The sequence below is a fragment of the Paramisgurnus dabryanus genome, chromosome 16, assembly GCF_030506205.2.
Source record: "Paramisgurnus dabryanus chromosome 16, PD_genome_1.1, whole genome shotgun sequence".
In the NCBI taxonomy this organism is placed as follows: domain Eukaryota; kingdom Metazoa; phylum Chordata; class Actinopteri; order Cypriniformes; family Cobitidae; genus Paramisgurnus; species Paramisgurnus dabryanus.
The window spans coordinates 15,540,740-15,565,791 of record NC_133352.1 but is presented as its reverse complement, the minus strand read 5'-3'; the positions used below and the strand labels follow the sequence as shown (position 1 = coordinate 15,565,791).

Below are 25,052 nucleotides of genomic sequence, written 5' to 3'. Positions count from 1 at the left end.
TCCCATTGAACTTAAATCAAAAAGCAGATGAAATATAAACGTTTTTAGAAATTATTATTGTAGCACACATGAAGAGAAACAACGCTACAGTAAATGTCAGTGAGATTTACGTCATCAGTATAACACTATATACTTTTTTTGCAAGAAGGGATTGTCTTCGGTCACACTGTGTGGGCAATGTTCTTTCTATTCCTGGCCATTGCTCTATGCTGCTGTTTCCATGGGAATTGTGATGGCGAAGCCTTTCTTAAATGTCAGCATTTAATAATTAGCAAATCAAGCTTACATTATTGTAATAAATATACGTTTACAGTAAAGGGAAACATTGTTTCAGTCACAACTCGCACAGTGAATGTCATCAAATGTTGAAACACAGTATGTGGCCTTTAAATCCTTAAATTCCATCATACTGAAACAAAGTTAATCAATGACTTTTACCATCTCACTTTATTTTTTATGTGATCAACTGATTTTTAATAAAGCCGTCTTCTCTCTGTTGCCACAGCAACTGGATGGCGAAGAGGGTTGCTCTCATCAGCTTCCTGTCACTGGTCATGCTCATGAGCGTCCTGGGCAACCTGCTGGTAATGGTGGCCGTCTGCAAGGACCGGCAGCTCAGGTCAGAAACTCCGCCCTCCTCATATCTTCTCTCCGCCCATTGCTCTCCACTCACAGTACCTCTCATCCCTAAAACCAACCGTGCCGTTTAACATAACATTGCATAATCTTTGGCATGAAACATTGCAGTAATGCAGTGCATTTTGAACTGTTTCTTATTAAATTAAAAATGCTTGAATGATAATAAGGTTTTTTTCTGTATAATGGGTGTACTTTTAGAAATATGAATAATAAACTAATAATAAACTATTAATTGAAGCATAGTTATTTACACAATAGAGTACATGTATTAATGAAATATTGAAAATAAACAGGTCAGTTTATATTTTAAACAAGTTTTTATATATTTTAAACTAGCTTTAGCTAAAGCTAGTTTCGCCCAGTGAGGGATTAAATGCTACTTTAAATGAGGATGCCATTTAAATCTGTCTCTGGGAACAGCAGGCATTGTTGGTTTAGTTTAGCAGTTCAGAGGCTCATAAGCACATAGTTAGAGTCTTTTTAGGGATTTCACTTGGTAATTAGCAGTTTGTTAATTACTATATTGGGGACCTGCTGAGTTCCTGGAAAATTGTGCACCAATTGTTTTTCCATCAATGAAAGCTGAATAAGGCCTAGTCATTTATTAACAGGAATAGTTCATGTTTGAGAGGAAAAACAACAGTTGTTTCTTGTGTTCCAGATATACACCCACGCAGGATCAAAATCTTTGTCGCAGTCTGTCTAAAATGTCTCAACAACAAATAACCAAAGATTACCCAGCGTAACATGATATTCTAATTTTCTGTATCACTTAACAATAAGGTTGTATTTGTTAATGAAAGTTAAAGCATTGGCTTACATGAACTAACAATAAACAAAACTTCTACAGCATTTATTAGTCTTAGCATCTTTAGGTTATAAAAACATAAAAAATTCAAATCCATAATTTGATTTTCATAGATTTATTATAAAAACTGATTTTTTTTTCAAAAGGCTATAAATCTATTTAATCATTATACAAATGTGCATTCATCTTTGCCATGTTATATTCATTTAGTTGAGTAGTGGTATACACTAATAAAAAAAACATTAATGTCATTAATTAAAACACGAACGTTGTCATATTAAGAACACTGTCATTGCTTCTGTCATCCTTGGGACATCGTCACTGAACTTTTTTCACAGCGATCAGCTGTAAAATGTTTTGGTCCTACTCGATTTTCGTTGGTTTTGCATAAAATAATAAAAAGTTTTAATAAACTATATATATATATAGTGACCACAATATTCAGTTTGCCACGGCTAAATCATATCTGATATATGTGCAACATAGTTTAATATGTTCATATGACAGATGCACATCCGGCAGTAAATATCTGATAAGGACACCAGTTATACTTTGATCTTGAGGAAAGCGCAAATGAGAAGAGGTGTGCACATGCACATTTTGATATCACTTTTTTATTTTTCAAAGATTGGCCATTATAGACATTATTATTTTAGTTATTACAAAACAGTCACACTTAACAATTTGTTATATTATATTATAGAGTACATAGTATATTAAAATATAAAATGCTTGTCAAGTCTGAAAGTCTGTTGACTAGTGGGTAGTCAATGCACTCTGGAGTGACCTGAGTATATTTCCAGATCGAGTCATTCAAAGAAAAGAAAGTAGGACCATTTATTTTACAATTTGGAATTTCATTGAATCATGTTTTTTTAATTGAAGTAACATGCACAGATGAATCAGGCACAACAAAACCAAACACATGAATTAATAGAAAATGTTGACGTCCGTGAAGAAATGTGTGTTTTAAAGCCATGCACAGTGTTTTCTTCATTTTTTTTCAAAGTTGAATCAACACCTTGTTCTTTACAGTAAAGCAGAGAGAAGAAAAAACATTGCCGTAAAATAACTATATGAAAGGTTAAACAGATTATAACCCCAGAGTTGTAAATACCACAGTCCCTTAAGATCTCCAGACTGGAGGCAACACTATGCTTCATGTCCTCTCAAACTTTACCACGTGCACCTCATTTAAATATTGTACATCTGATTTATGAATTGTTTATTGTGTATCACCTAGATGCACTTGCTCAAGCAACACGTTTCCCCTCCACCTGCGTAATGTTTATCTGATAATAGACGTCATGAGAGAAAACATTTACATTTATCAATGTTATCAAGAAACTCAAGGGGTCATTTACTGAATGTTACATTGGGATGGTAGTGAAAAATTCCCTTGCTGTTCGAGCGCCGGTTTGCTTTAACGAAAATCTAGAGAGAGTTGTAAATAGTGACACGCTATCTGGTGACATAATTACCGCATGCCCGTTGCTTTTCATTCTTGTATATTGGGATCAGATTCAGGCATGAAAGCCAATCAGTGCTCTGCATTCCTTCAAAGATGTATATTGTTCGCAGGCAGCTGGTATGCAGTTTTTATGCCGTGTTATGGTTAAGTGCCAGAATGATTTGAACCCATTAATGGTTCTTAGTGAGCTATATATAGAGCTGCGAGTTCAGACGCTCCAGTAGGACTTTTATTACTCATTAATAGGTTACCTAGAGCTCTGGACATACTCAGGAGGAATGAACATTACGACAGCCACGTACCACACACATAGCATGAGGACAAATGTACGTCAAATCCATTTTTAGTTGATATCCTGTTACTGTTTTTATTAAATAATTACTTTAAATGTTAAGACATCATTCCCATATAAGCGTTTCTGTTTTTACTCTAAACAACAGCATGAGCATTCCATTTTTTATTTTATTCAATGCATAAATATGAAAACGAAACTGTTTTTCCCTACAGAAAAATCAAAACCAACTACTTCATCGTCTCGCTGGCATTTGCTGACCTGCTTGTGTCAGTGCTGGTGATGCCCTTTGGTGCCATAGAACTGATCCATCAGAACTGGATCTACGGTGAGACCTTCTGCCTGGTCCGCACCTCTCTAGACGTGCTGCTGACCACCGCCTCCATCTTACATCTGTGCTGCATATCCCTAGACAGGTAAAAATGTCAACAAAACAACTCTTTGTCTTATACCATTTCATCTCACAATGCTTAAAGTATTTCCCATGAGCCTTCGTGGTTGTGTACAACTCGAGTGCTATTAATTGAAATTCTGTGAACGTATAGTCTTGACACATGACTGCAGTTGCTGTTGTCATGACAGCCATAAACTCTTTTGCCACAAAGGACAATCAGTCGAGAGTTTAGTTTTGCACGATGTGTGGTGATGCTGTTTCCATGGCGATATAAATGTGGCCACATGAAGTCCTTATCTTAAATAAGTAGTCCACCAACATCGAGGTTAAAAACCTGAAGTGTGGTAGGCATCAACAGGTGAGACATCCATGAGGACATCAAATGCACAAATAAGAGAAACATCTAGATGCTTGACGGTTTAGACCTTTGGCGTAATTTTCGTATACAATGCATATCAATTTATTAGTTACAAAAAGATTATACTCAAAACAATGCAAAATGAAGTCTTCGTAACATTAGCACAAGCTAATGTAGAAAATCATTCTGCTTGATAAATCTATCATAGCGTTTACATGAACACTTAATAATGTGATCGAATTGATGCACGTGTTTATATGGCACAAGTTTTAAATCAGTGCATGTGTGCATGCTATCTTGTGCATGTGTGTGCCTTCACTACTCCGGGGTGAGTTAAATGCAGAGTTCACATTTCGAGTGTGGGCTACCATACCTGATAATCACGGCACTGTCTATCTGTCTTTATATTCCATCTCTTTGTCATATTTTGTGTTGCGAGACGATGTGGATCAACTTGTCAGACGCTATTCTTGATTTTGCTATTCGCTTGTATGGTGGCTCTGTCGTCAAAACACCTTAAATGCTTGCTATGGGTGTGAAAAACTCCCATAAAAAAATGTGGATCATGTTCAATGTTCAGACGGACGAAATATTCGGAGGCAGTTTGTAAGCATGATTGACACAAGATGAGGTTATGTTTATTTTTAATGTAATAGTAAAGATCTTTCAGAGTCATTTAAGTTAAATATTTATTCATCGGGGATCAAACCAGTGAACTTCCAATAACAAGCTCTGAGCTTGTATCAGACAAACTTGACAAAGTCTTTTTAAGAAGGTCGCATAAGCGTGCGCGCGCGTGTTCGCGTGTACGTTTTCGCGCGTGTGTGTGTGTGCGCGCGCGTGCGCGTGTCAGAGAAATTGAGAGAGGCAGAGAGACAAGCAAAAAGAAAACAAATAATGCTTGCCTATGCAATCATATCTTTGTGTAGGTTAGTTGACAACAACAGTGTAAACTATTCAAAAAGGAGTTAAATAGGAGAGTGCTGCGAGACTGACAGGAGGATGGCTGGACCAATCGCGTGCCCCGGGGTTTCCCATTGACAAATGATCAGCGTTTATGAAGATTTCTGATTGGCTCTAAAACAACGTGTAACACCATATTTGGAGAGATACGTTTCAGGGGATCCCCGGGAAATGGTGACGAGAGGACTTGAGAAAAGCAATTTCCAGCGAATTTAGTAAAACTGTTTCAACTTTACTAGTCATTTAAACACCTTTACTCAATTATTTGGACTACGAAACTTTGGGAGATTATTTTTTAATGTCTGTTCTTTGAAATTAGCTAAAAATATATTTTTTGATAATTTCATTGTTTTTCCACATTATCGGCTCATATCTTAAAATAGAACGTTGCGACTTCCGACTCATTTCGCCAGAGCGGGTCACATATGTACCATTTGGGTTTAATATATGTATACATTTGGTACCAATATGTACCTTTGAGGTACTACTATGCTCTCTTTGGTAAGGCTGTGCAATTAATCGTTTTTCAATTTTGATTTTTGCACATTTTGATTGCAAAAACAAGATAATCGATGTTATTCGATTAGTGTGCCACATCTGGTTTCTGTCATTTGATTTTGTGTTTTAAATCCAGCGCGTCATAAGCAGCTGCGTGCGTGCATGTGTGTGTGTGTGTGTTTACAGTCATTAAGTAATCGTGTTAAATAACCGGAATTATGATATTTATCATGCAGCCCAAAATTTGAGACCGCGCAGACAGTGTGCGTACAGTCCGCGTACAACAGTGCATGCGCGTGAAAATATTTCGACAGGACACTCCACTACAAACAATTATAGAAAGGAAATAGACAGCATTTGCACACGCTATCGTTTCTCTTCTTTAACTTTTACTTCTTCCAAGAACAGAAAGCTGTGGAGCATGTATGTTACCATAATGTTTGATTCCTGTTCTTTGTTGTCTTGTTGTTTGTACTAAACTGTGTTTGCAATGGTGGATCAGTTACTTTTCTTCACCTATCCTAATGTTTTAATGTACTGTAAATGTCGCCAAATCAGTGCTGCCCTGACGGCCTTTTAGACTAATAATTTAAATAAGAAATCATTTGTATTGCGTATAGTGTCGAACGCGGCCATCCGCATGTTGCCGCGGGGAGTATACTTGGAAAGCTGCGCGAACGCGTGTGCGCGGGAGTCGGACACGGAAAAAAGGTATACCCTTTGCGCTTTGGTACCAATATGTTAGCCTGGTCCAACCAGACTCTCGTGCATTCATTTCATTTGTACAGAGAGTCTGGCCACGCTCCATTGCAAAGCGTTACTTCCATTAAGGAGGGTCCATTGTTGAAGTTTAAAACTATTGGATCTGCCCAGAGTCACTCAGGATCTGCCAAAGCCAATCGCTAATGTGTGGTCGTGACGTATATCATGCACCGAAACCGGACGGAAACAACAAGTCAGAATAATCAGACAAACAAAACTTATCAAACCTGGTTCTTGCTCCGGCTTTAACTTCTGTATATTCGGCAGTTTTGCAACAACGGACCGAATAGCTTTTCTCACGTCTTTCTCCGCTGCCATTACTGAACTACAACTCAAACTGACGCACGACCTCAATGTCATCGTTCTTAGCCACCCCCATCTGTTCGCTGATTGGTCCTGCAGATTTTTGCAGGAGAAAACGAAACTCTATAGAGCCATCCCAGACGTACTGCTGAAGCGAAATGAAAATTAAGCGGAAGCACGTAGGAGGGCGGAGCCAGGCTACCAATATGTACCTTTGAGGTACTAATATGCACTCTTTAGGTGCCAAGTTGTACTTTTTGACAGGGTATTGTCACAGTTCTCATTTACATAACTAAACTAAAATACCAAGAAGAGACCGAAATACAAAATAGGGGATATTTATTGAACATGCAGCCGATAATCACAGGAAACAACATTGATTGACAAAGAACAGTCACAAGGGCAGAATATAAAGGCAAGTAATTAAACGTAACAACAAACAGGTGCACGAACACAGGTGTAGCAACTCAGGATAACAAACTAAAAACGATTACAAATGACAATGATTACAAATGATAATGAAATGATTAAACAACGAACAGAACAAACATGTATCACCCCATTGATCATTTTTTGACAGTGTACTTGATCTTTTGGCCTGTTGCCATCCGCTTAGACAGTTTGCTAGAATTATAACCACAATCTCCCTATAAATACATGCTGTTGTTTTTATTAAGACACCTAATTCATCATTTTTTTTCTGCTGAGCTTATCTTTTTGTGTGTTGAGCATTGATGGACAGAATCCATTCTAGTTGAATCCTATTCATTTCTGCCTTTCTGACAGTCCCATCAGAAGCCAACGTTATATTGTGAACGATAAAAGAAGTAAAGAAGGTACTTGAATATGTTTTAATATCTTAAGTATCTGGTGTGACACTGCCACATAGTAAAGTTACCCGCGTTGTGAAGCCACTTACAGCAGCAGTTTAACCTCTTCAACCCTGAGGACCCTGTCCCGGGTCCAGAATTTCGTATTTTGACTTAATATAAAATATTCTTTTAATCTTTGATGCTCCGTCATGGACCCCAGTAACACATATGAGATACTGTTTGAAAGCTTAGAGTCTCTACTTTCTGCAGATATGCATCACTTTGACACATCTTTTACTGTAAGAAAGTTATTTACACTTAATTTACACTATCACCCCCCCAATATTTTATTATATCATTTAATATTTACATATTTCATATTTTTCAAAAATGACAAACATGGGCAAGTCTTATATCAAATGAAAGCTCTCACTCTCAGGAATAAGGCTACAGCGTTATTTTTGTTCTAATATCAACACATATCTAACAATCGCTGAATGAATAATAAGGTAAAAAATGGTCTTTTGTAAACATATGTGAAACTTGAGTGTGGACTGCCTCAGATAGCACATATAGCCACAAATGATACACCATCTTTTATTTTAGGTCCTACTCTAAACATTGAGTCCATTCACAGCATTTTCTTTGGTTGTTTGCATATATAATCCCTTGCTATTTATTATATGTGCAAAACAAAAAATTAATATTTATATGAAAAATGTATTTTCGCACCCTTCAGTAAAATAAGAATATCTTTTGAATGCGACATGCTAAAGAGTTCATTCTTTTTTTGGGTGTTTACTGTCTGCTCCTGCTAACAACCAGAACTGTCTGCAGTCTGCTAGAGTACACAGAACCAGAGTTATACACTATCAAAGACAGTGTTTACAACATCAAAAATAAAATTTGGTGTTTCATCATAGGAAAAACAACATAAATAACAATATTTGTCACAAACAGCAGCTTTTTATGTAACTTCAAAGGGTTTTCTTTAAAATGATATAAAGAAATTGCATTTATTCCACTGTATGTGGTTATGGTAGCACTTCAAATGTTTTTTGGCAGAAATTGTACACCATAAGCGTATTATTCCTCCTTTCAGTTGGAGTAAAATAACTTTTGCATAGATTATGATAGAGAAAAAATTCCTTTTTCCTCTGTAAGCTGACAATTGCTGGAATCAAACAAAACTCTCTGCAGGGACCTGAGATACCCAGGGCCAGAGTTATATACTTTCAAATAAAAACTTTAGAAAAAAACATCAAAAAGCGCCTATTTATTTTTGTGTTTATTAGAGGACTGATATCACATACAACCATGTTGAGCACTTTTAACAGTGTTTTATGTAATTTCAAAGGGTTACCTGTAAAATGATACCAAACTTTTGTATGTAAATCTCTGCATGTGGGTATGGGATGCTTTTGAAATTGGGTAGGCCAAATCCAGGCGAAAATCCCCAAAATAGCTTCAGGGTGTAAGAAGTTAATAAAACACTAGGCCTTAGTTTGTACTTCCCTTTGGCGTAAACCATCCTTTCAGCTCAGGCCCTTTTACCCCAGAGTGATGCATTAAACTAAAGGTCTGATATTCAGGATGAGCTTTAAGTGCTGTGCTTCGCTTGTTTACGTCATTCAGCCTCTGCAGTCACTGAGGACGTCTTCCAAACGCTTGCTTGTTATAAGGGCCATGAGGACAGACCGAGAGGAGGGCAGCTGTTTATATTTGGCTTTTCACAAAATGTCTTCCTATTTCTCATGTCTCTCTTTTTATTACAGCTTTTACAAAGCAGCACTCTTGATGTTCTGGCTACGGCTAGAAAACTCTTGACAAACCCTAAATATTTAGCAATGAAGAATGAACCGCTTAATGTACACAAATCATTCAAACTTTGTAGATATTTTCAGTGAACACAAAGTGTCTGTCACAGTGACTGCATATGATTAAAACTGTGATATTCACGCATACCAATGATGATCCCAAACTTAAAAATGACTCCTAACACTCATGCAAATCTAGTTGCCTTTGTTGCTGTACAGTACTGTACTTGAACTTGAACTCACCCTGTTGTCTCTCTCTGTTTGTGTGTGTTGTAACCTCAGCAGAGAGATTAACCACCCTGAATGGTTATGCCAGGGCAGCAGATGTTTTTGTTTTACAATTCTGCACTTAACATTGCTGTGATCTCACACATCATCCAAAGTGTTTAAGAATGACAAAATGTGGGGCTGAGTCGACTGCTAAGGTGCATCTTTTATTTCATTTCTATTTATTTCAGCTTACATTCACACTGTGTTCTCCTGTGCCCTTGTGTGATTTTCATAAGGACAGTAATGCTTTTCTCAGTACAGAGGAACAAAGAGGTTCCAGTCAACTCATCTGCGGGCGGCACTTATTGCAATCACGAATCCTGAGGAAGGGAAATAGCATCCATTTCGGCTATTTCACAATTCATTTGCTCCTCTGAGATTTGACAATGAGGCAAGCCGATGTTCTTCAGGCAAGCAATCACTTAGCAGCCAGAACAATAATAGCCGTTTCTTCTCATTTTATAGTCTGCGAAACAAGCTGCTGTCTTCACTGTATTTCTACTTGGGCTTTTGGGTTAGTAGCAGTGGTGTGTGCTTAAGTAAAAAGGCAAATTCCACTCTCTGGTTTTGTCTTTTTTCTATTCATCTTTAGTTTCCATTGTTTGTGTATATGGTTTATAGATTAAAGGCTTATGGAACACGATTAACGTTAAAGGCACCAATACAAATACTGTACATCTTTATACTGGATTACATTTTATTATTATTACATAGGGACTATAAAACGGTAAGATCAAGTCCTTGATTCTGATTGGTCAATAGCTGTGTTTTATTTACGGTAAAACACAGCTGTGACTGCTCCACCCAACGTTTCTGCGTTTCACTGCACAGCACCCTTAGCAACAGAAACATATATGAAACATTTTGTTGCTCTACACCAGGGGTGTCAAACATACGGCCCGCGGGCCGAACATGGCCCAAAAAGGTGTCCAATCTGGGCCACATGATGAGTTATTATTTATTAGAATAACCTGAATGAATGCTTTATTCTGATTGGCTAAGAAATGTTCCGTGGGTGTTGATTATTTAGCTGTTAACCGCACACCTAACTTGCCAAATGTCTTAAAAATAGGCAGCAGAGCGATATTTTTGGTAACCGTGTTATAAGCGGAATAAATGACTCCGGTCTTTCGCGTCGTGCCGAAATTATTACCTTGCAGTGGCAGCTTGTGACTGTTCTTCCAAGGGGCGTAAATTCAAAATATGTGTTCGGAGTGTCATGTGTGTTGCTCGTGTTTTCAAAATATGTGTTTGTAGCGTCATGTGAACCATGTGCATCGAGTGTTTTGTCAAAATAAGTGTCTGCTGCACACGCGTCAAAGCCGTTTATGATAAAAGAGACGCTCATGTTCACAAAATACACACAAGACACTCGCTAACAGTAAACTCTGATTATGCATGAGATTATGCGAGTATCTGGCAAACGCAAGCGTCTCTTTTATCTTAAACCCTTTAGACGGATCTGCAGCAGGCACTTATTTTGACAAGACACGTGATGCACACAGAATCTCTCGACCCACAGAACACATATTTTGAAATTACAAACCACACACATGACACTACACTGTAAGAACTCATACAGTGAGAGGCATTCATGTGTCGCAGGTGTTTCTTTGATGAAACAGTGTTAAAAACGTTGGATGATTTTCGCCGCAATGATGTCAGGGACTGGCATCAACCACTATTTTGTTCGGAGAAAGTTTTGAGAGGCAGGTGGACTTTGACCTTGATCATAAAGGCAGTTTGCGTCTAGGCAAGCATGCGGCACCATGTACTGAGGATTTTTCTTAACTTCAAACACGCTACCTTTGTTTTAATGAAATATTATATACAGCTTAATTATTTCTGTAATGCCGCTCTTCTTAGTAAATCTTTATATTTATTAAACTTGTGTACTTACAGCGTTCACGTTTATTTAAGTTGCATTTTTCAAAATGATAGTGAGGTAAACTGGAGCTGACACAGTGGGGTTTCATGACCCTTTAAATAGGAGACATGCGGAAAGCACCAAAATACAGACAGTTTCACAGACGGAGCTCACGCGGCCGATGTGCACCCAAACATTATGCCTTAAGCCGTGATGGCGACACGCGATTAACAATAGTTTGTTCTAGTTTAGAAACTTTCTTAAATGTTGTGGCTTCAAATAAACAACAGAAGATGTGTTAAAACAACACTGTAATGTGTCATTTAAAGGTCCCGTTCTTTCTGTGTTTTTGAAGCTTTGATTGTGTTTACAGTGCGCAATATAACATGTGTTTATGTTTCGTGTGTAAAAAACGCATTATTTTTCCACAGTTTACTTATCTGTATACCGCTGTTTTCACTGTCGTAAAACAGTCTGATGTCTTCTTGTTCTATGAAGTCCCTCCTTCAGAAATACGTATCGAGTTCTGATTGTGTATTTTTTTTGTTTTGTGTGTTGTGATTCGATAGCAGCTTAGCTTGCCGTTAGCTTAGCTGGCGACTTACTTATTCCTGTGGGCGGAGTTTAGTCAAAAAACTGTTCTAGTGACGTCATTAAAGCAGGAAGTAGAGGGCTGTAGTCCAAACCGCCCATTCCCTGTAGGCTTTGAAAGGCGAATTCTGTAAAAGAAAATATATCGCCTGACAGTGAACTTTGAGCTTTATCATTTTACAGGTTTATTTATGCTATTATAGCAACATTACACACTAACTAAAGTTTAAAAAATAGGATCACGAAGAACGTGACCATTAATGTATTGTCCTTAACTAGACACAAAATGTGTTGCTTTAACACAACTGTTTTAAAAGTGTAAAATGAGTTTGACACCCCTGCTCTACACATCAGGTAGGGACTATTTTGTCCGTCAGAAGGAAGGTTTTTAATGATTTTACTTTATTAAAGCTGCATTGATACTTTTTTTGCTGAAATATTTGTATTGTGTGGTAAGCGTTTTATAAAAGCAATAAGGTACTCGAGGATAGTTCTGTATTGTGAATAAGTCATGTCTGAAAGGGTTGCAGACATAAAAGCAGTTTCTCGTACATTATTGTTTACCCTTGAATGTGTCTTCAGGTTTTAAAAGGGTTGCGTACTGTATATCTTTTATCTGTTACATGTTCAACCTTTCCAGACCATTCATCAAAAAAGTGCAGTTGTAATAATAGTGGGAGATACAAGGTACAGAGCTGAGTGCTCTCCAAACACCAGCTCACTGACACATTTCATACACTTGACACAATGACAGTATAATCATCCAATTCAAGAGATGTGGAGTCACCGCCTCCTCTCACGTGATCTATTTGCCTTTATTTCAATCTTTTCACCCTTTATATTCAAGTCACGCTTCAGTAGCTCAGTGGAGCCAAAAGAGTTTCTTTCTGTAACTTCATTCATTGGGTTTGCTGTTGGATAGTTTTATTGTGCTTTAGATACTATATAAGATTATATATAAGATATTTATGACCCAGTCTGTGAAAACCTAGCTGAAGTCATTTTTGTGGCTTACTATTTTCCACATTAAATCATCCAAGATAATATAAAGAACATTCTGTGAAAATATGGGATGTGATCTGGGAAAACCTGAAATTTTAGATTTTGATACCACATGGGTCCAAGCCCTTTTCCAAATCTGTTTTTACATTGATGCCACCTTCACATAAAAAGTCAGAGGTATGGAAGCATTTAAGATTTTGCAAGACAGACGACGACGATAGTGTTGTGGCTTTTAATTTATTTTTATTAATTGTAAACTTCTGTTCACAGTTCTTTTTTAAAAATATAGTATTTGTATTAAATCTATATTCCTTGAGTTGAATCGAGAATCGAGTTTTAAAATCAACTCGAGAATCGGCTTGTAAATCGTATCGATCTGAAACATCTGAATGGATACCCAGCACTAGTCGGCTGATCACTGTGATTTTAAGGAACAGAATTTTCAGAAAATAGGTTAAAGAGAGGCAATGAAAATTAAAGCACAACAATCAAGTAAAAGTAAACAAGTAAAAGTCACTTTTTACTCTCATAAAAACTCTCATAATTTTCTTGAATTTTAGAAAAGAACCGCCTTCTCCACTTTTTAAAAAAAAATGCTATTGCGCAACACTCCTGATTGACAGCTAGGAGGACCAATAGTCTTGATGATCCACCCGGAAAAAGAAAATCATCCGCAATACTTTTAAGTAACATCTTTATCATCTAATTCTTCATCTATGGATGTAAAGTAGTCCTTTATAACATCATTTAGGGCACTGACATCACCAGGATTGATCAGATTGAAGCGTTCATGTTTATCATTAAAGTCAGTAGCTACTCACTTTAATGCGACTTATTGATGCCCCACAGAAAAACTGCTTTTGCATAAAATGCAAAAAGCTCTCTCTGCTTCACCATCTACAGGTCTTAACCAAGAGTATGTTTCAGCCCATTCGCTGTTAAAAATATTGTTCGTGGCCACACTGGCCATGGCTGCTTAACCTGACATAGAGATGGGAAAATACACATATCCATTAACACTACTTGTTTTAGTGTCATGCTGGTAACTGGACTTCATCATTTTAATACATTAATACAAAAAGATTTCAGCTTATGAAGCAGCTTACTACTCTCACCTGTTACATTTAAACAAAGGTGATTATTCCTTATCTCTTGTCTGTGACAAAAGGTCATTCTCATAATTACGTACCCTTCATCTGTTTGCATATGTAGATTTTTTTTCTAAATTAACCAACGCATGCTAATCTTTATATTTAAATTTCAAGGGGAAAGTCATTAACGGGGAAGGATCTGTGGTGATATGCCTTAGTTATTTTGTTTATCCTATTCACCTGCAGTGCTTTGTCAACTGTAATGACATTAGCGCATTTTAATTTGTTATCGCCTAATTTGCATATGGTGATTAGGATGGCATTATTAGACGCAAACTTTACTGTATCCAACTGTAGTGTCTTTATTATAAATGGATTATTAAGTATATATTATTAAGTACAGTAGCATGTATGGCCATGATATAGGCTTATTGCGTTAGCAAAACTTTAGCAAACTTGTTACATGAGCTGCATACAAGGTACGCATGTTAGCAAGACACAAGTTAAATAAAGTTGTCTTGTGGGTATTAGGTGCAAAGTCAAGTCTTTTGTTCATCACAACACACCTAAATAACAAGCCAAGAAAAATACAACCGAAATAAGAGTTGGGAAGGGCTATTGATTACCTGTGTGATGTGATGCGCTAGTGTCGGAGAAACACGGACACCTGGACGGGGTTGGGAGAGATTGCATGGGAACCAGCGCGTTCTCCAATTTGACATTGTTGACAATGTTGAGGAGGCGTTTGTGCACCAGTCAACAGTTTGATTGACGTACGACTCAGCCTATCGACTACCGCTTTTATTGCTCTCCAATGAACTATTGGACATAAGTTAACAATACACCTATGGACGTATCTGTGTATTTATTTTCAATAGGCAAGGTCGAATGAAAAAGCGGGATAGATTCTCAATTTGTGTGAGGCGGGACAAAGGGTAAAATTGCTTTACAGTACAACGTAAAGTGGGACAGGTGGTCACCCCAGGTGGGAGATGTGCATTGACACACCTTCAATCTACATGTTAAATGTTTTGTTTTGATAGGCTAACTCTCATTGTAGTGTTAAAGTCATAATGAAATTGAAATTATAAACTTAAAAAAAAATCTACAAATGACTTATCTGTGAGTTTCATTATCATTATATTTTTTAATCTTTAATCAAAAACACAAATCTTATCCCCAACTCGAAACGATCTCTTTTTAATTTCAGTCACTGTGTATGGCAGGTGGGCGAGGCTTGGGAGAAGATCGCAGTGATAAGCAAATAGCAACATGACCCAATTTCAAACAATTCCATCAATTCTCCATGGATGAATTCAAGTCCAGCCCTACATTGTTTTAATTTTAGAAGCCTTTTTACTCAGAAGACCACAGGGAAAAAAGACAATCGCTACTTCTGTTTCATTGTGACTTTAAGAAAGGGATATCTGGGGGTGACTGTGTTTCCCGAGGGGCAACCTTCCGATCTCTCTAATGAAGCCAATACAGAAGTGACTTAAACTGCAATTCATCGACTGGCTGCTTGAGGCTGGCTCCAAAAGGGAGTCAATTCCCACAGACTCCCATGTTAAAATTGCCAAACTTTACAGTAGAAAATAATATGTTTACAGCCTGGTACAAAAAGTGTTTTTTGTCTATATAGCTAATTTTGCCCTTCATGACAACTGTGAGGGGGGTGAATTTTTTTGTAACTCATCCGTTTAAATTATATTAAACCTTAAAGTTCTGCATAATTAAGGGCGTGGTCACTTGAGTGACGGTTGAACAGCCACTGCTATCACTAGAATCAAGCTAGGTGGGCGTGGTTACAGCAACCAGCCACCTCAGCTTCACCCATGTCCCGCCTCTTTATCTATTTTCGGTTTTCTGCGAGTGATTCGCGGTGACACACGGCCAAGGCAACGCCTACTTTAAGCTTCAAAAACGATCTTCACAAACCAATGGGGGACGTCACGGACACTACGTCCATACTTTTTACAGTCTATGGTTGCGCCTCCACCAGTCTTGGTGTGTTAAAGACGCAGTCTTTTCAGCTTGTCAGTATAAATCGCTATTTTCCGAGACGGTGGTCTCTGCAGAACAAAAAGAGGCGTTTGGGGAATTTTCAAACTGAAATATGTGTTAAAAAAATGATGTATGGCCTTTAGGCTTGCTTCCGTACTTTTTTGATTGGATGGTTAAAAACACCTAGTCTCAGTTTGAAAACGCCCCAAAATTGGAAAACGCCCCTTTTTTGTTCTGCAGAGACCTTAGGTGTGTTCGACTACATGCGGCGCTCCGCAGACCGATCGGGGGCTGACTTGAAGCAGTGCATGCCGGTTAGTAATTTTGTCCGACTTTAGCTGGCCCTGCAGGCATGTGATTGTGACGTAGGGTTTTAAAGTAACGCAAGAGCGTTTTGAGAGTAGCGATGATGATGACATAGCTCTTCGTGATTGGTCGCCTCACTGATGACAACGATCACGTGCGTTTCAAGTTTAATCCAACCTTCAGTTCCACTAATAAACATTATAAATTCATGTTTTTCTTGCAGGAAAAACATGTTAATATGCATACATATGTTATATTGTGTCGTGTAACACGTGTAACTACGGCAAGCAGGTGTATGGCTGGAGGCTCCGTCTTCAGCTCCTCCCTCAACTGCAAGCAGCAAACCTCGCCGATCGGTCTGCGCAGCACCGGACGATCTCGAAGACATCTCTATACTTACATTTTTCACACTAAACAATTTTTCCCACCAAACAAGTGAATTTTCCCTAGATATTTTCATTGATGATAAACAAGCTGTTGATAAAACAATTGTCATTTGACTTCTTTTTGCATTTTCCTGAAAATGTTCCAGCGATATCCAATTGGTTTTCCCACAACTCATCCCATATAACCTTGATATCTTAAATTTTTTTATTATATAAAAATTTGATTTAAGACTTTAACCTGCATTTCAGAGATAGGGTCACATTTGTAGTTTTTTTTTGAACCGTCAATCATTCATCCTCAAGGTAGCAGTCTCATCTCATTCCTCACGCTCTGAGCAGCATGTGTTTAGAGTCTTTGAGTCTCTTCAGATGATTCACAGTCTCATTGTTGATTAAATGCTTAATTTAGTGCTCTCTATTATGCCTCCTCTCGTCTGACTCATTCCAGTTGAATGCTAATGGCTGGCTCATTAGCTGTGCTGTGCTGTGCGTCATAAACGGATGCTTATATATGTTTCTGAACCTTCTGAAGTTTTACTTGATAATTGTTTTGTGTCTTTTGGGTTATGTAAATTGTTGTAATAAGCAGGGTCATTTACTTCGTGCTGTAATTTTTATAATTTCTGATATGTGAAAAAGTCATCCACTATTGAGTGCTTACTTTAAACTAGTGATTATGCAGCTCTTAATACCGTCATCTTACTTTAAAGACTCAATAAACTTTTCTAAAGCATTAAGGTATGATTCACTGTGCCACAAATGCACATTAAGCCAAAAAATAGCATGCAACTTCAAACCGAACCCCTGACAGAGTAAGAAGACAATATCAGTTGTAAATGAATCTAGGATCTTTGCCGTCATGACTATTTGCACACTTCAGCAGCGCAGAGACCCAGGTGGCTCTCCAAAGATGAAATGTTGAGTACCGCACCTGATCAGCCTCCACACAGGGAACAAAGAGCAACAGGGGAGCCGTCAGGAAGCCTTTCAGCTCTTGGCCGTGACTCTGAAATGTCGTGACTGGAATGCTTTCCCTCATTAAACTGTTGCCCTCCTGTCAGATTTCTTTTTGAAATTGTAATCATTTGAATAAAATGCACTATTAAGTATCTCATTTTTATTGTAGTAGCACGAGTGCCCTGGACTAACAGCTTCTAAATATATCCGGAAGACCTTTGCACTTTTCCATCATGCACATTATTATGACAACAATAAAGAGTGTGTGTTTTGCCGAATATACCCCATAAGAATTCGCTTGTTCAGACATCATTTGGGATTTATGTCCTCACCGCCATCTCTACAATTATTCTGACAGCTCACACGGAAGAACTTTACAGTACTTTTTGCGTGCATTAAAACCTGCTTCCAATTCACTAACCGCCCACAATCCAGTGCTGATAGCAGCGCACTATACAGTCGTCACCTAGGCGCAAACACGCCTCCTATTTATGCAAATTAGACTTATTCACAAAACTCAGTCGCAATTAACTTGGTGTATCATGCAATCAAGCGCACTTTCAGCATTTCAAGCTCTGATTGGATCGCAGTACTAAAATGATGCTGTAACAGTCCCAGTAATGCATGCCAGATTGCCTCCAAGCATAGCAAATAGGATTCAGCACTAATTTTTGGAAAATGTTTGCACAGTTACCGGATTTGCATAATTCGTGTCGTAAATCAGGCGCTGACACAATGCAGACAGCGCATGCACATAATCAGTGTCTGCAATTTATTCTACAGTAAGTGGACTCCCCACTTTAAGTAATAATATTTTATTGGGGGGGGGGGGGGTATTACTTGGAGGTCAGTTCATAAACTCACCCAAAATAACTGCACTTCTCAGGCCTATAAATCTCACTCAGGATTAATAATTCTCTACATATCAATGCTGGAGATGAGTCAACAGAGCCTGTGAAAACAGTGATATAGGTGGCTCTCGCTCGCGGGCGTATATTCATTAGAACTGTGCATCTGCCCATTCAGCCCAGACATATGCTTTTCATTTGGTTGGAGGTTTATTTCACCACAGCACATGCTTGTCCATTGGCGGCCAAGCCTGGAATTGGATTTTCATGCAGACTTTCACGATTTAAACAAATTATTTCCCCTGGGGCCTATACCCTCAGTTTGCATGACTGATGGTTAATACATGCTTGAGGAGCTGTGCAAAAGCTGCTGTGCTTTTCTTACTATTCTGATCACAGATTTGACTTCATCATTCAAATTTAAAGACAAGTCAATGTTAAAAACAACCCAATTTGCAACCCAGCGCTGGGTAAATATTGGACAGAACACATGCTGGGTTAAAGTAACCCAACACGCTGGGTAACACATTTTAACCCAGCAGGTTGGGTTGTTGAAAAAACCCAACGTGTAGTCATTTTAACCATTTATGAGATTAATATTCTGGGTTTGGGTTATTCTTGCTGGGTTATTTTTATCATGTGCTTTATTGTAAATCAAGACCATTGCGAACACCAAATAAATGTTTATTTGACTTCAAAATAACTACAAACTCTTAAATTTTTACAGTTGGCAGTTGCAAAATCATTTAAAGGACTGCTGCTTACTGACATCAAGTATAAATATATTTATTAAATATCAGAAATTATGCACATTGAAGTAACAATGTAACAGGTTAAATCAACTTGTTTAAATTTAAGACAGAATTTGTATATAAGTATATACAATATATAAATGAAATACTGAAATGTACATAAACAAAACTGCAGCAGTGTAAGAAAATAAACAATGTAATTGTTAAATTAAAAGTAAAATCATTTACAGATGTGTAAAGTTTTTTATAGACCAGATGTTCCAAGTTTCAGAGTATGGAATGTATTTGACTAAAAATACTTCATTTATTAAAGTTACTCCTCACGAACAAAGATGTACAAAGGAAACGAACAGCAGAGGATTTATCCATTTGGAAAATGACAGACTACAGTAGATGCACATTGCCTGGGGTATTTATTTTCAAGCATGTAAAATGCCTTTAAACCATAGACTGTAAAAAATATGAAAGTAGTGTCCGTGACGTCACCCACTGGTTTGTGAAGAGCATTTTTGAAGCCTAAAGTAGGCGGTGCGTGCTGTCGCCATCTTGGCCGAATTGCAGTTTAAGTCACTTCCGTATTCAGAGAGACTGATTGAGAAAAAAGATTGAGAGATCTGTTGCATGTTTCCCATGGCCAGGAAATAAAGGAAAGGATTTTGAGGATTCTGTCCAGAGAAGAACTTCCACCACATTTGTTGCAATCTACAAAAGAGGAAAAAACTTTTAGTGGTCTGAACTAATTGATCAGATTTAAGTGTTCAGAAAACCATGTGGGCCAAGGGAATTATACATTTTATAAAAATTATAAGACTTTCTTTTGCATCCCTGGCCGCATTACCACCACTTGTGAGATTTTTTTCCCAAAAATGCAATGGCCTGTCATCGGTTTGCATAAGACTTTGGTTTTACACTGCTTTAATTGTTGTGTCAACAACAAAGGCTGCAAACCACACAGACTGACAAATAGGATGATCTGACTATAAAGAATAAAGTGCTGCAGAACTAAAATGCAGCAGATAATTAAGACAATCCCAATACATTTTAAATAGGAGTTATTAAATGTTATACTTACTGGCTGTATGAAGTCCTTGCTAGCCTCATCAATGGATGGACGTAAAAACTCTGCACACTCTAAAAAAAGAATGGGAAAACAACATCACATCTAATCTCTGCAAAAAACATAACATCTCTGATACAGTATCAGCCACAGATCAGAGGGTTGGTCAATATAAACTTGAAATCACAGGAGACAACCCAAGAATATTATAAAATTAATATAAAATAGTAACTAAATACGACTCAATAACACATCTTCATTCATATAACACATATAAATGTTTGTTAAACTGTACACGCAGCCTCCATCTTGGTGACAAATGCGTTTATGTATTCAAGTTCATGTCCAAACACTTAAATTACTGTTTCATTTTAAAAGAGAGGACGAAGCAATATACATATTAGACACCGGTTCTTGGAAACGCTGTTTCGTTTTCTTTTATCGACGAGTTACCTGCCGTACCGACGGTGAATTGAAAGTGCTGCTTGTCCCTGCCTCTCAGTGACAGAGTAGACGCCGGCTCCGCAATTCTCCGCCGCCGGTTAAGTTAACTTGTGCTCGCGCCTCGCGGTCTGTTTTCCATATCGAATGACAAGAAAGCAACTCGTTTGTCATCAAATTTAATTTAATAGTGTTGCTATTGCTAAGCTGGGAAAACTATGCGCGTGTGTGACACAAAAAGCCGAAGTGGGGTTGCGGAGGTCGACTCGGTACCGGTTTTGACTCGCTTTGTTAAAGGCTTACAGAAATTGTCATGAGTTAATAAATCAACCGTGTGATGGGGAATTTGTAACATCGATTTTATTAATTTTATTAATATGCCATATTAAACATCTTAGAACGATTATTCAAGTCAATTTGTGTAAATGGCGATCTGAGGTAACAGTCGTCATTCCTCTAAATTACACCCGTCGTCTTAGTCTGTATAAATTAACACGTTGGTGTCTCGCAAGATGTTTTTAAATTAAATTTTGTTTATATTCATGAAATGTTTACAAAAACATATAAACTTACCTTGAAACAACTTCTTCCAGTGACTCTGTCCTTTCACAACGACCGTTGCTGAGCACATTCAAACATCAAAGGCACGAAGCACGTGAGCCTCTTCAAACAACCCAGCATAATAACCCAGCAGTTTTAACCCAACAACCAGAAAACTGAAACTACCCAAAAAGTGTTTAAAATGTTAAAAAATAACCCAGCAAAACAACCCAACAGACTCAACCCAGCATTTTGGGTTAAAAAATAACCCAGCCATTTTTAGAGTGAAGAAAGTGACAAGATGAAAACCACTATTTTCTGTTACAAACTTTCACATAGCATCTTTAGGTTATAAAAACATAAGAAATTCAAATCCATAACTTGATTTTCAAAGATTTATTATAAAAACTAATTATTTTTTCCACAAAATGCAATAAATCCATGACAGTTTTTTATTTCAAAATGCTATAAATCTATTAAATCAATGTATAAATGTGCATTCATCTTTACCATTTTATATTTATTTAGTTGACTAGTGGTATACAATGATTAAAAAATAAACATTAATGGCATTAACCAAAACACTTACTTTGTTATATTAAGAACACATTGCTGCGGTTATATTTGACGTCGTCTCTTTACATTTTCACAGCGATCAGCTGTAAAATGTTTTGGTCCCGCTCGATTTTCGTTGACTTTGAGTAAAATAATGTAAAGTTTTCATAAGATCCTCTGGGGTCAATGTTTAAGCATGAGAAGCTTGATGCTGTCTGGAGAACAAGCAGCCGAGTGCCTCTCGCGGAAATTATTAGATGTTGATGGCTTACGTTTCTTTCCCGTCACAGAAAACCATCACAGGTTTAGCAATGCTATTAAAGTATTATTTTGTTTTGTTTGTTGATCACGAAGTACAAAGAAGATGAGGAAAATTAGGATTCCGTGTACTCAGCGCGCCGCCATGTTTGTTTACATTGCGTGAATGGTCCGCTGTAATATCAGGAATGGATTTATTGCGTTCTGTAAAAAAGGAGGAGTGGCGTTTGTCGCATTTTGGGAACAAAGGGAGAAAAGATGACAGAATATCACGGCGGGTATTGGAAAATTAATTTTAAATTAAAATTAATTATTTACTTTTAACTACTGACCTGATATAATACTGATTTTGGCAGTAACTCATTTTTTTCAAAAATGGCGTTTATTGCGTTTTGGAACCAAACTCTTCATATATATATATATATTTTTTTTTTTTTTTGCAGTGTAAGGTGGTATGTGCTAGAAATGGGTAAACCACTATCAATAAGTCGGCCCGTGGGTTGGGTGCACCGCCGGGCCAGGGAGTGTTCCACATTATCCCTCAGAAACACACCCCTTGTCCCCCCTTGGGCTTATTAGCAGGTGGTCACCCTAGCTGTATAACATAATTTAATGTCAGTTTGGATGGTGATTTCTTCCATCTGTGATTTGTGTTTACTGCATGATGAAGTCTCCAAGTGGCCATTTGATGATCAGAAGGTGTGGGATTGACATTAATCATTGTCGCCAAAAAACGGGTCAAATATCCAAATCAAACTGACTTAATAAAAACTTGATGTCTAGACCATTTCACATCAACACACTCATGTTCTTTCTAAAGCCCATTCAATAACAAAGCTTTCTCTGATTTTATCACATGTACCCTCTAATAATGTGTGGGTCAGTGTCTTTATTTTTACATTCTGAATATCCTCTTTTCAATATTTCTAGTTGCATCTAAAGAGAATGTATTTTTTAAGTAAATGTTTTTGACAAAAAAGATTGAATGTACATAGAGGGTTTTGCAGTGAAAGACAGTCAGATTTGTTAAATACCTATCAAATTAGTGATTTCTGAAAATAAGGCATTTCAGTTTCTGACTAATAACCTTTTTATTATCATTAAAGGGAAATTACTGAAACTAAACATACGTGCTGGATAAAAAATGCTCATTAACAAGAAAACAGGCGCACTTAGAGTATTTTGCATCTGAACTCTTCATATGTTATTTTGTATATTTAAAAAAATCTGATCTTTGATTCCCTGTCTAGCATTTTCATTTTGGGGGTCTTTGAGTTGGCTTTGGGGATGCATGGATCAGAAAAGTTTGCCAACCCCTGATAGTCAAGGATTCAGATGTCCCAGAGAATTAGCACATTGATTAAATATTCTACTGCTTAGAGGTTTCATTGCTAGATATTTATGCCAGGTGCACAAGTTTTCAGAGCAGGTGCCCACAGCCAGGCTATTGTTTGCATTATCTGCCGTTGATTATCTGCCGTAGCTGACAATCAACCGAGTTCTCCAGCCAACGCTTATTTCGTAACAGACCGGATGTAGGTGGAAAAGGATAAGTTAGTGTTAATCATTTATGTCTCACTAGAAACTGTAATATCAGCCAGAAACAAAAGTAAAAAATGAAGCCAAATAAAAAAAAATGGCCATTTGATGATTACACATTAAATATATTGGGTTGTTTTAACCATAGACTGTGTCTGGTTGCTGAAACCACATCTGCCTAGCTTGACTGTAGTGACAACAGTGGCAATTCACCTGTCACTCAATTGGCCACGCCCCTTAAGTATGCATAAATGTAAGGCTTAATATTATTTAATTGGTTTAGTTACAAAAAAATTCACCCCCATCACAGTTGTCATGAAGGGAAAAATTAGCTATACAGACCAAAAACTCTTTTTGTACCAGGCTTTAAACACATTTATTTTCAGTTTAAGCATTTTAACATGGGGTCTATGGGATTGACTCTCTAGTCGCCAGTCGATAAATTGCAGTTTAAGTCACTTCTGTGTTGACTTCACGATAGAGATTGGAAGGGTTGGATAAATGGTTGGGTAAAATTTTGGACCGAACCAACCATTGGGTTATAAATAAACCTATGCTGGGTTGTTGTTACCCAACCATAGCACCCCAGCATTTGGGTAAAAACAACCCAGCGATAGCACTGTTGCCTTACAGCAAGAAGGTCCCCGGTCCGAGGCTAAAAACATGCAAGTTAAGTGAATAAGAGATACCAAATTACCCCAGCCTGTGTATAGATTAACTTGTGTGGATCAACTTGTGTATGGATTAACCAATTCTCGCCATGAATATAGCCACAGATGCTGGAATGGCATGAAGAATACAGAAAGAAAGAAAGAGAACAACCCAGCATAGGTTTATTTATAACCCAAAAGTTGGTTCTGTCCAATATTTACCCAACCATTGGTTAAAGCAGGGGTGGGGAACCCTGGGTCCTGGAGGGCCACTGTCCTGCACAGTTTAGTTTCATAATCAAACACACCTGCATTTTATTTCCAAGTAATCCTGAATGCTTTGATTGGATTTTCAGGTGTGTTTTTATGGTTAGAACTAAACTGTGCAGGACAGTGGCCCTCCATGACCAGGGATCCCCACTCCTGGTTTAAAGGAACCCCATTTTTGATGAGTATTGATACTGTACACTGTAAAAATTAGCTGTAATTATGCAGCTGGTTGCCAGTAACTTACTGTAGAAGACTGAAAATGTTTCATGTTAATTTAACTTTGAACAAACAGTTGCCAGTAAATAATGTAAATGTAAAATCTACAGTAAGTTACTGGAAACCAACTGCCAGTAATACTGTAATTTCTACAGACATTATTTACAGTGTATATTTTGACTTGTGCAACAATTGAATGTAAAACAATTGCTGTAAAACCCTCTAAATAGCACTAAAAGGTATTGTCTGGTAAGCAGAAACCACTTTAAGTGCTATATATAAAACTATAAATGTGCTAAAGCACTATATAGCATATGGTTCTACATTGGTGCTAG

General features: G+C 37.5%; 1 protein-coding gene across 3 annotated transcripts in view; it reads left to right on the top strand.

Annotated features, from left to right (window-relative positions):
- The window catches only part of htr4 (5-hydroxytryptamine receptor 4), a 106,874-nt gene that overhangs the window by 39,846 nt on the left and 41,976 nt on the right, over positions 1 to 25,052 (top strand). For all 3 annotated transcript variants that reach the window (XM_065271518.2, XM_065271519.2, XM_073812192.1), the window contains 2 exons: positions 506 to 619; positions 3,426 to 3,626. In XM_065271518.2, the coding sequence (XP_065127590.1) occupies positions 506 to 619; positions 3,426 to 3,626 (315 nt within the window). The remainder of the gene's footprint in view (positions 1 to 505; positions 620 to 3,425; positions 3,627 to 25,052) is intronic.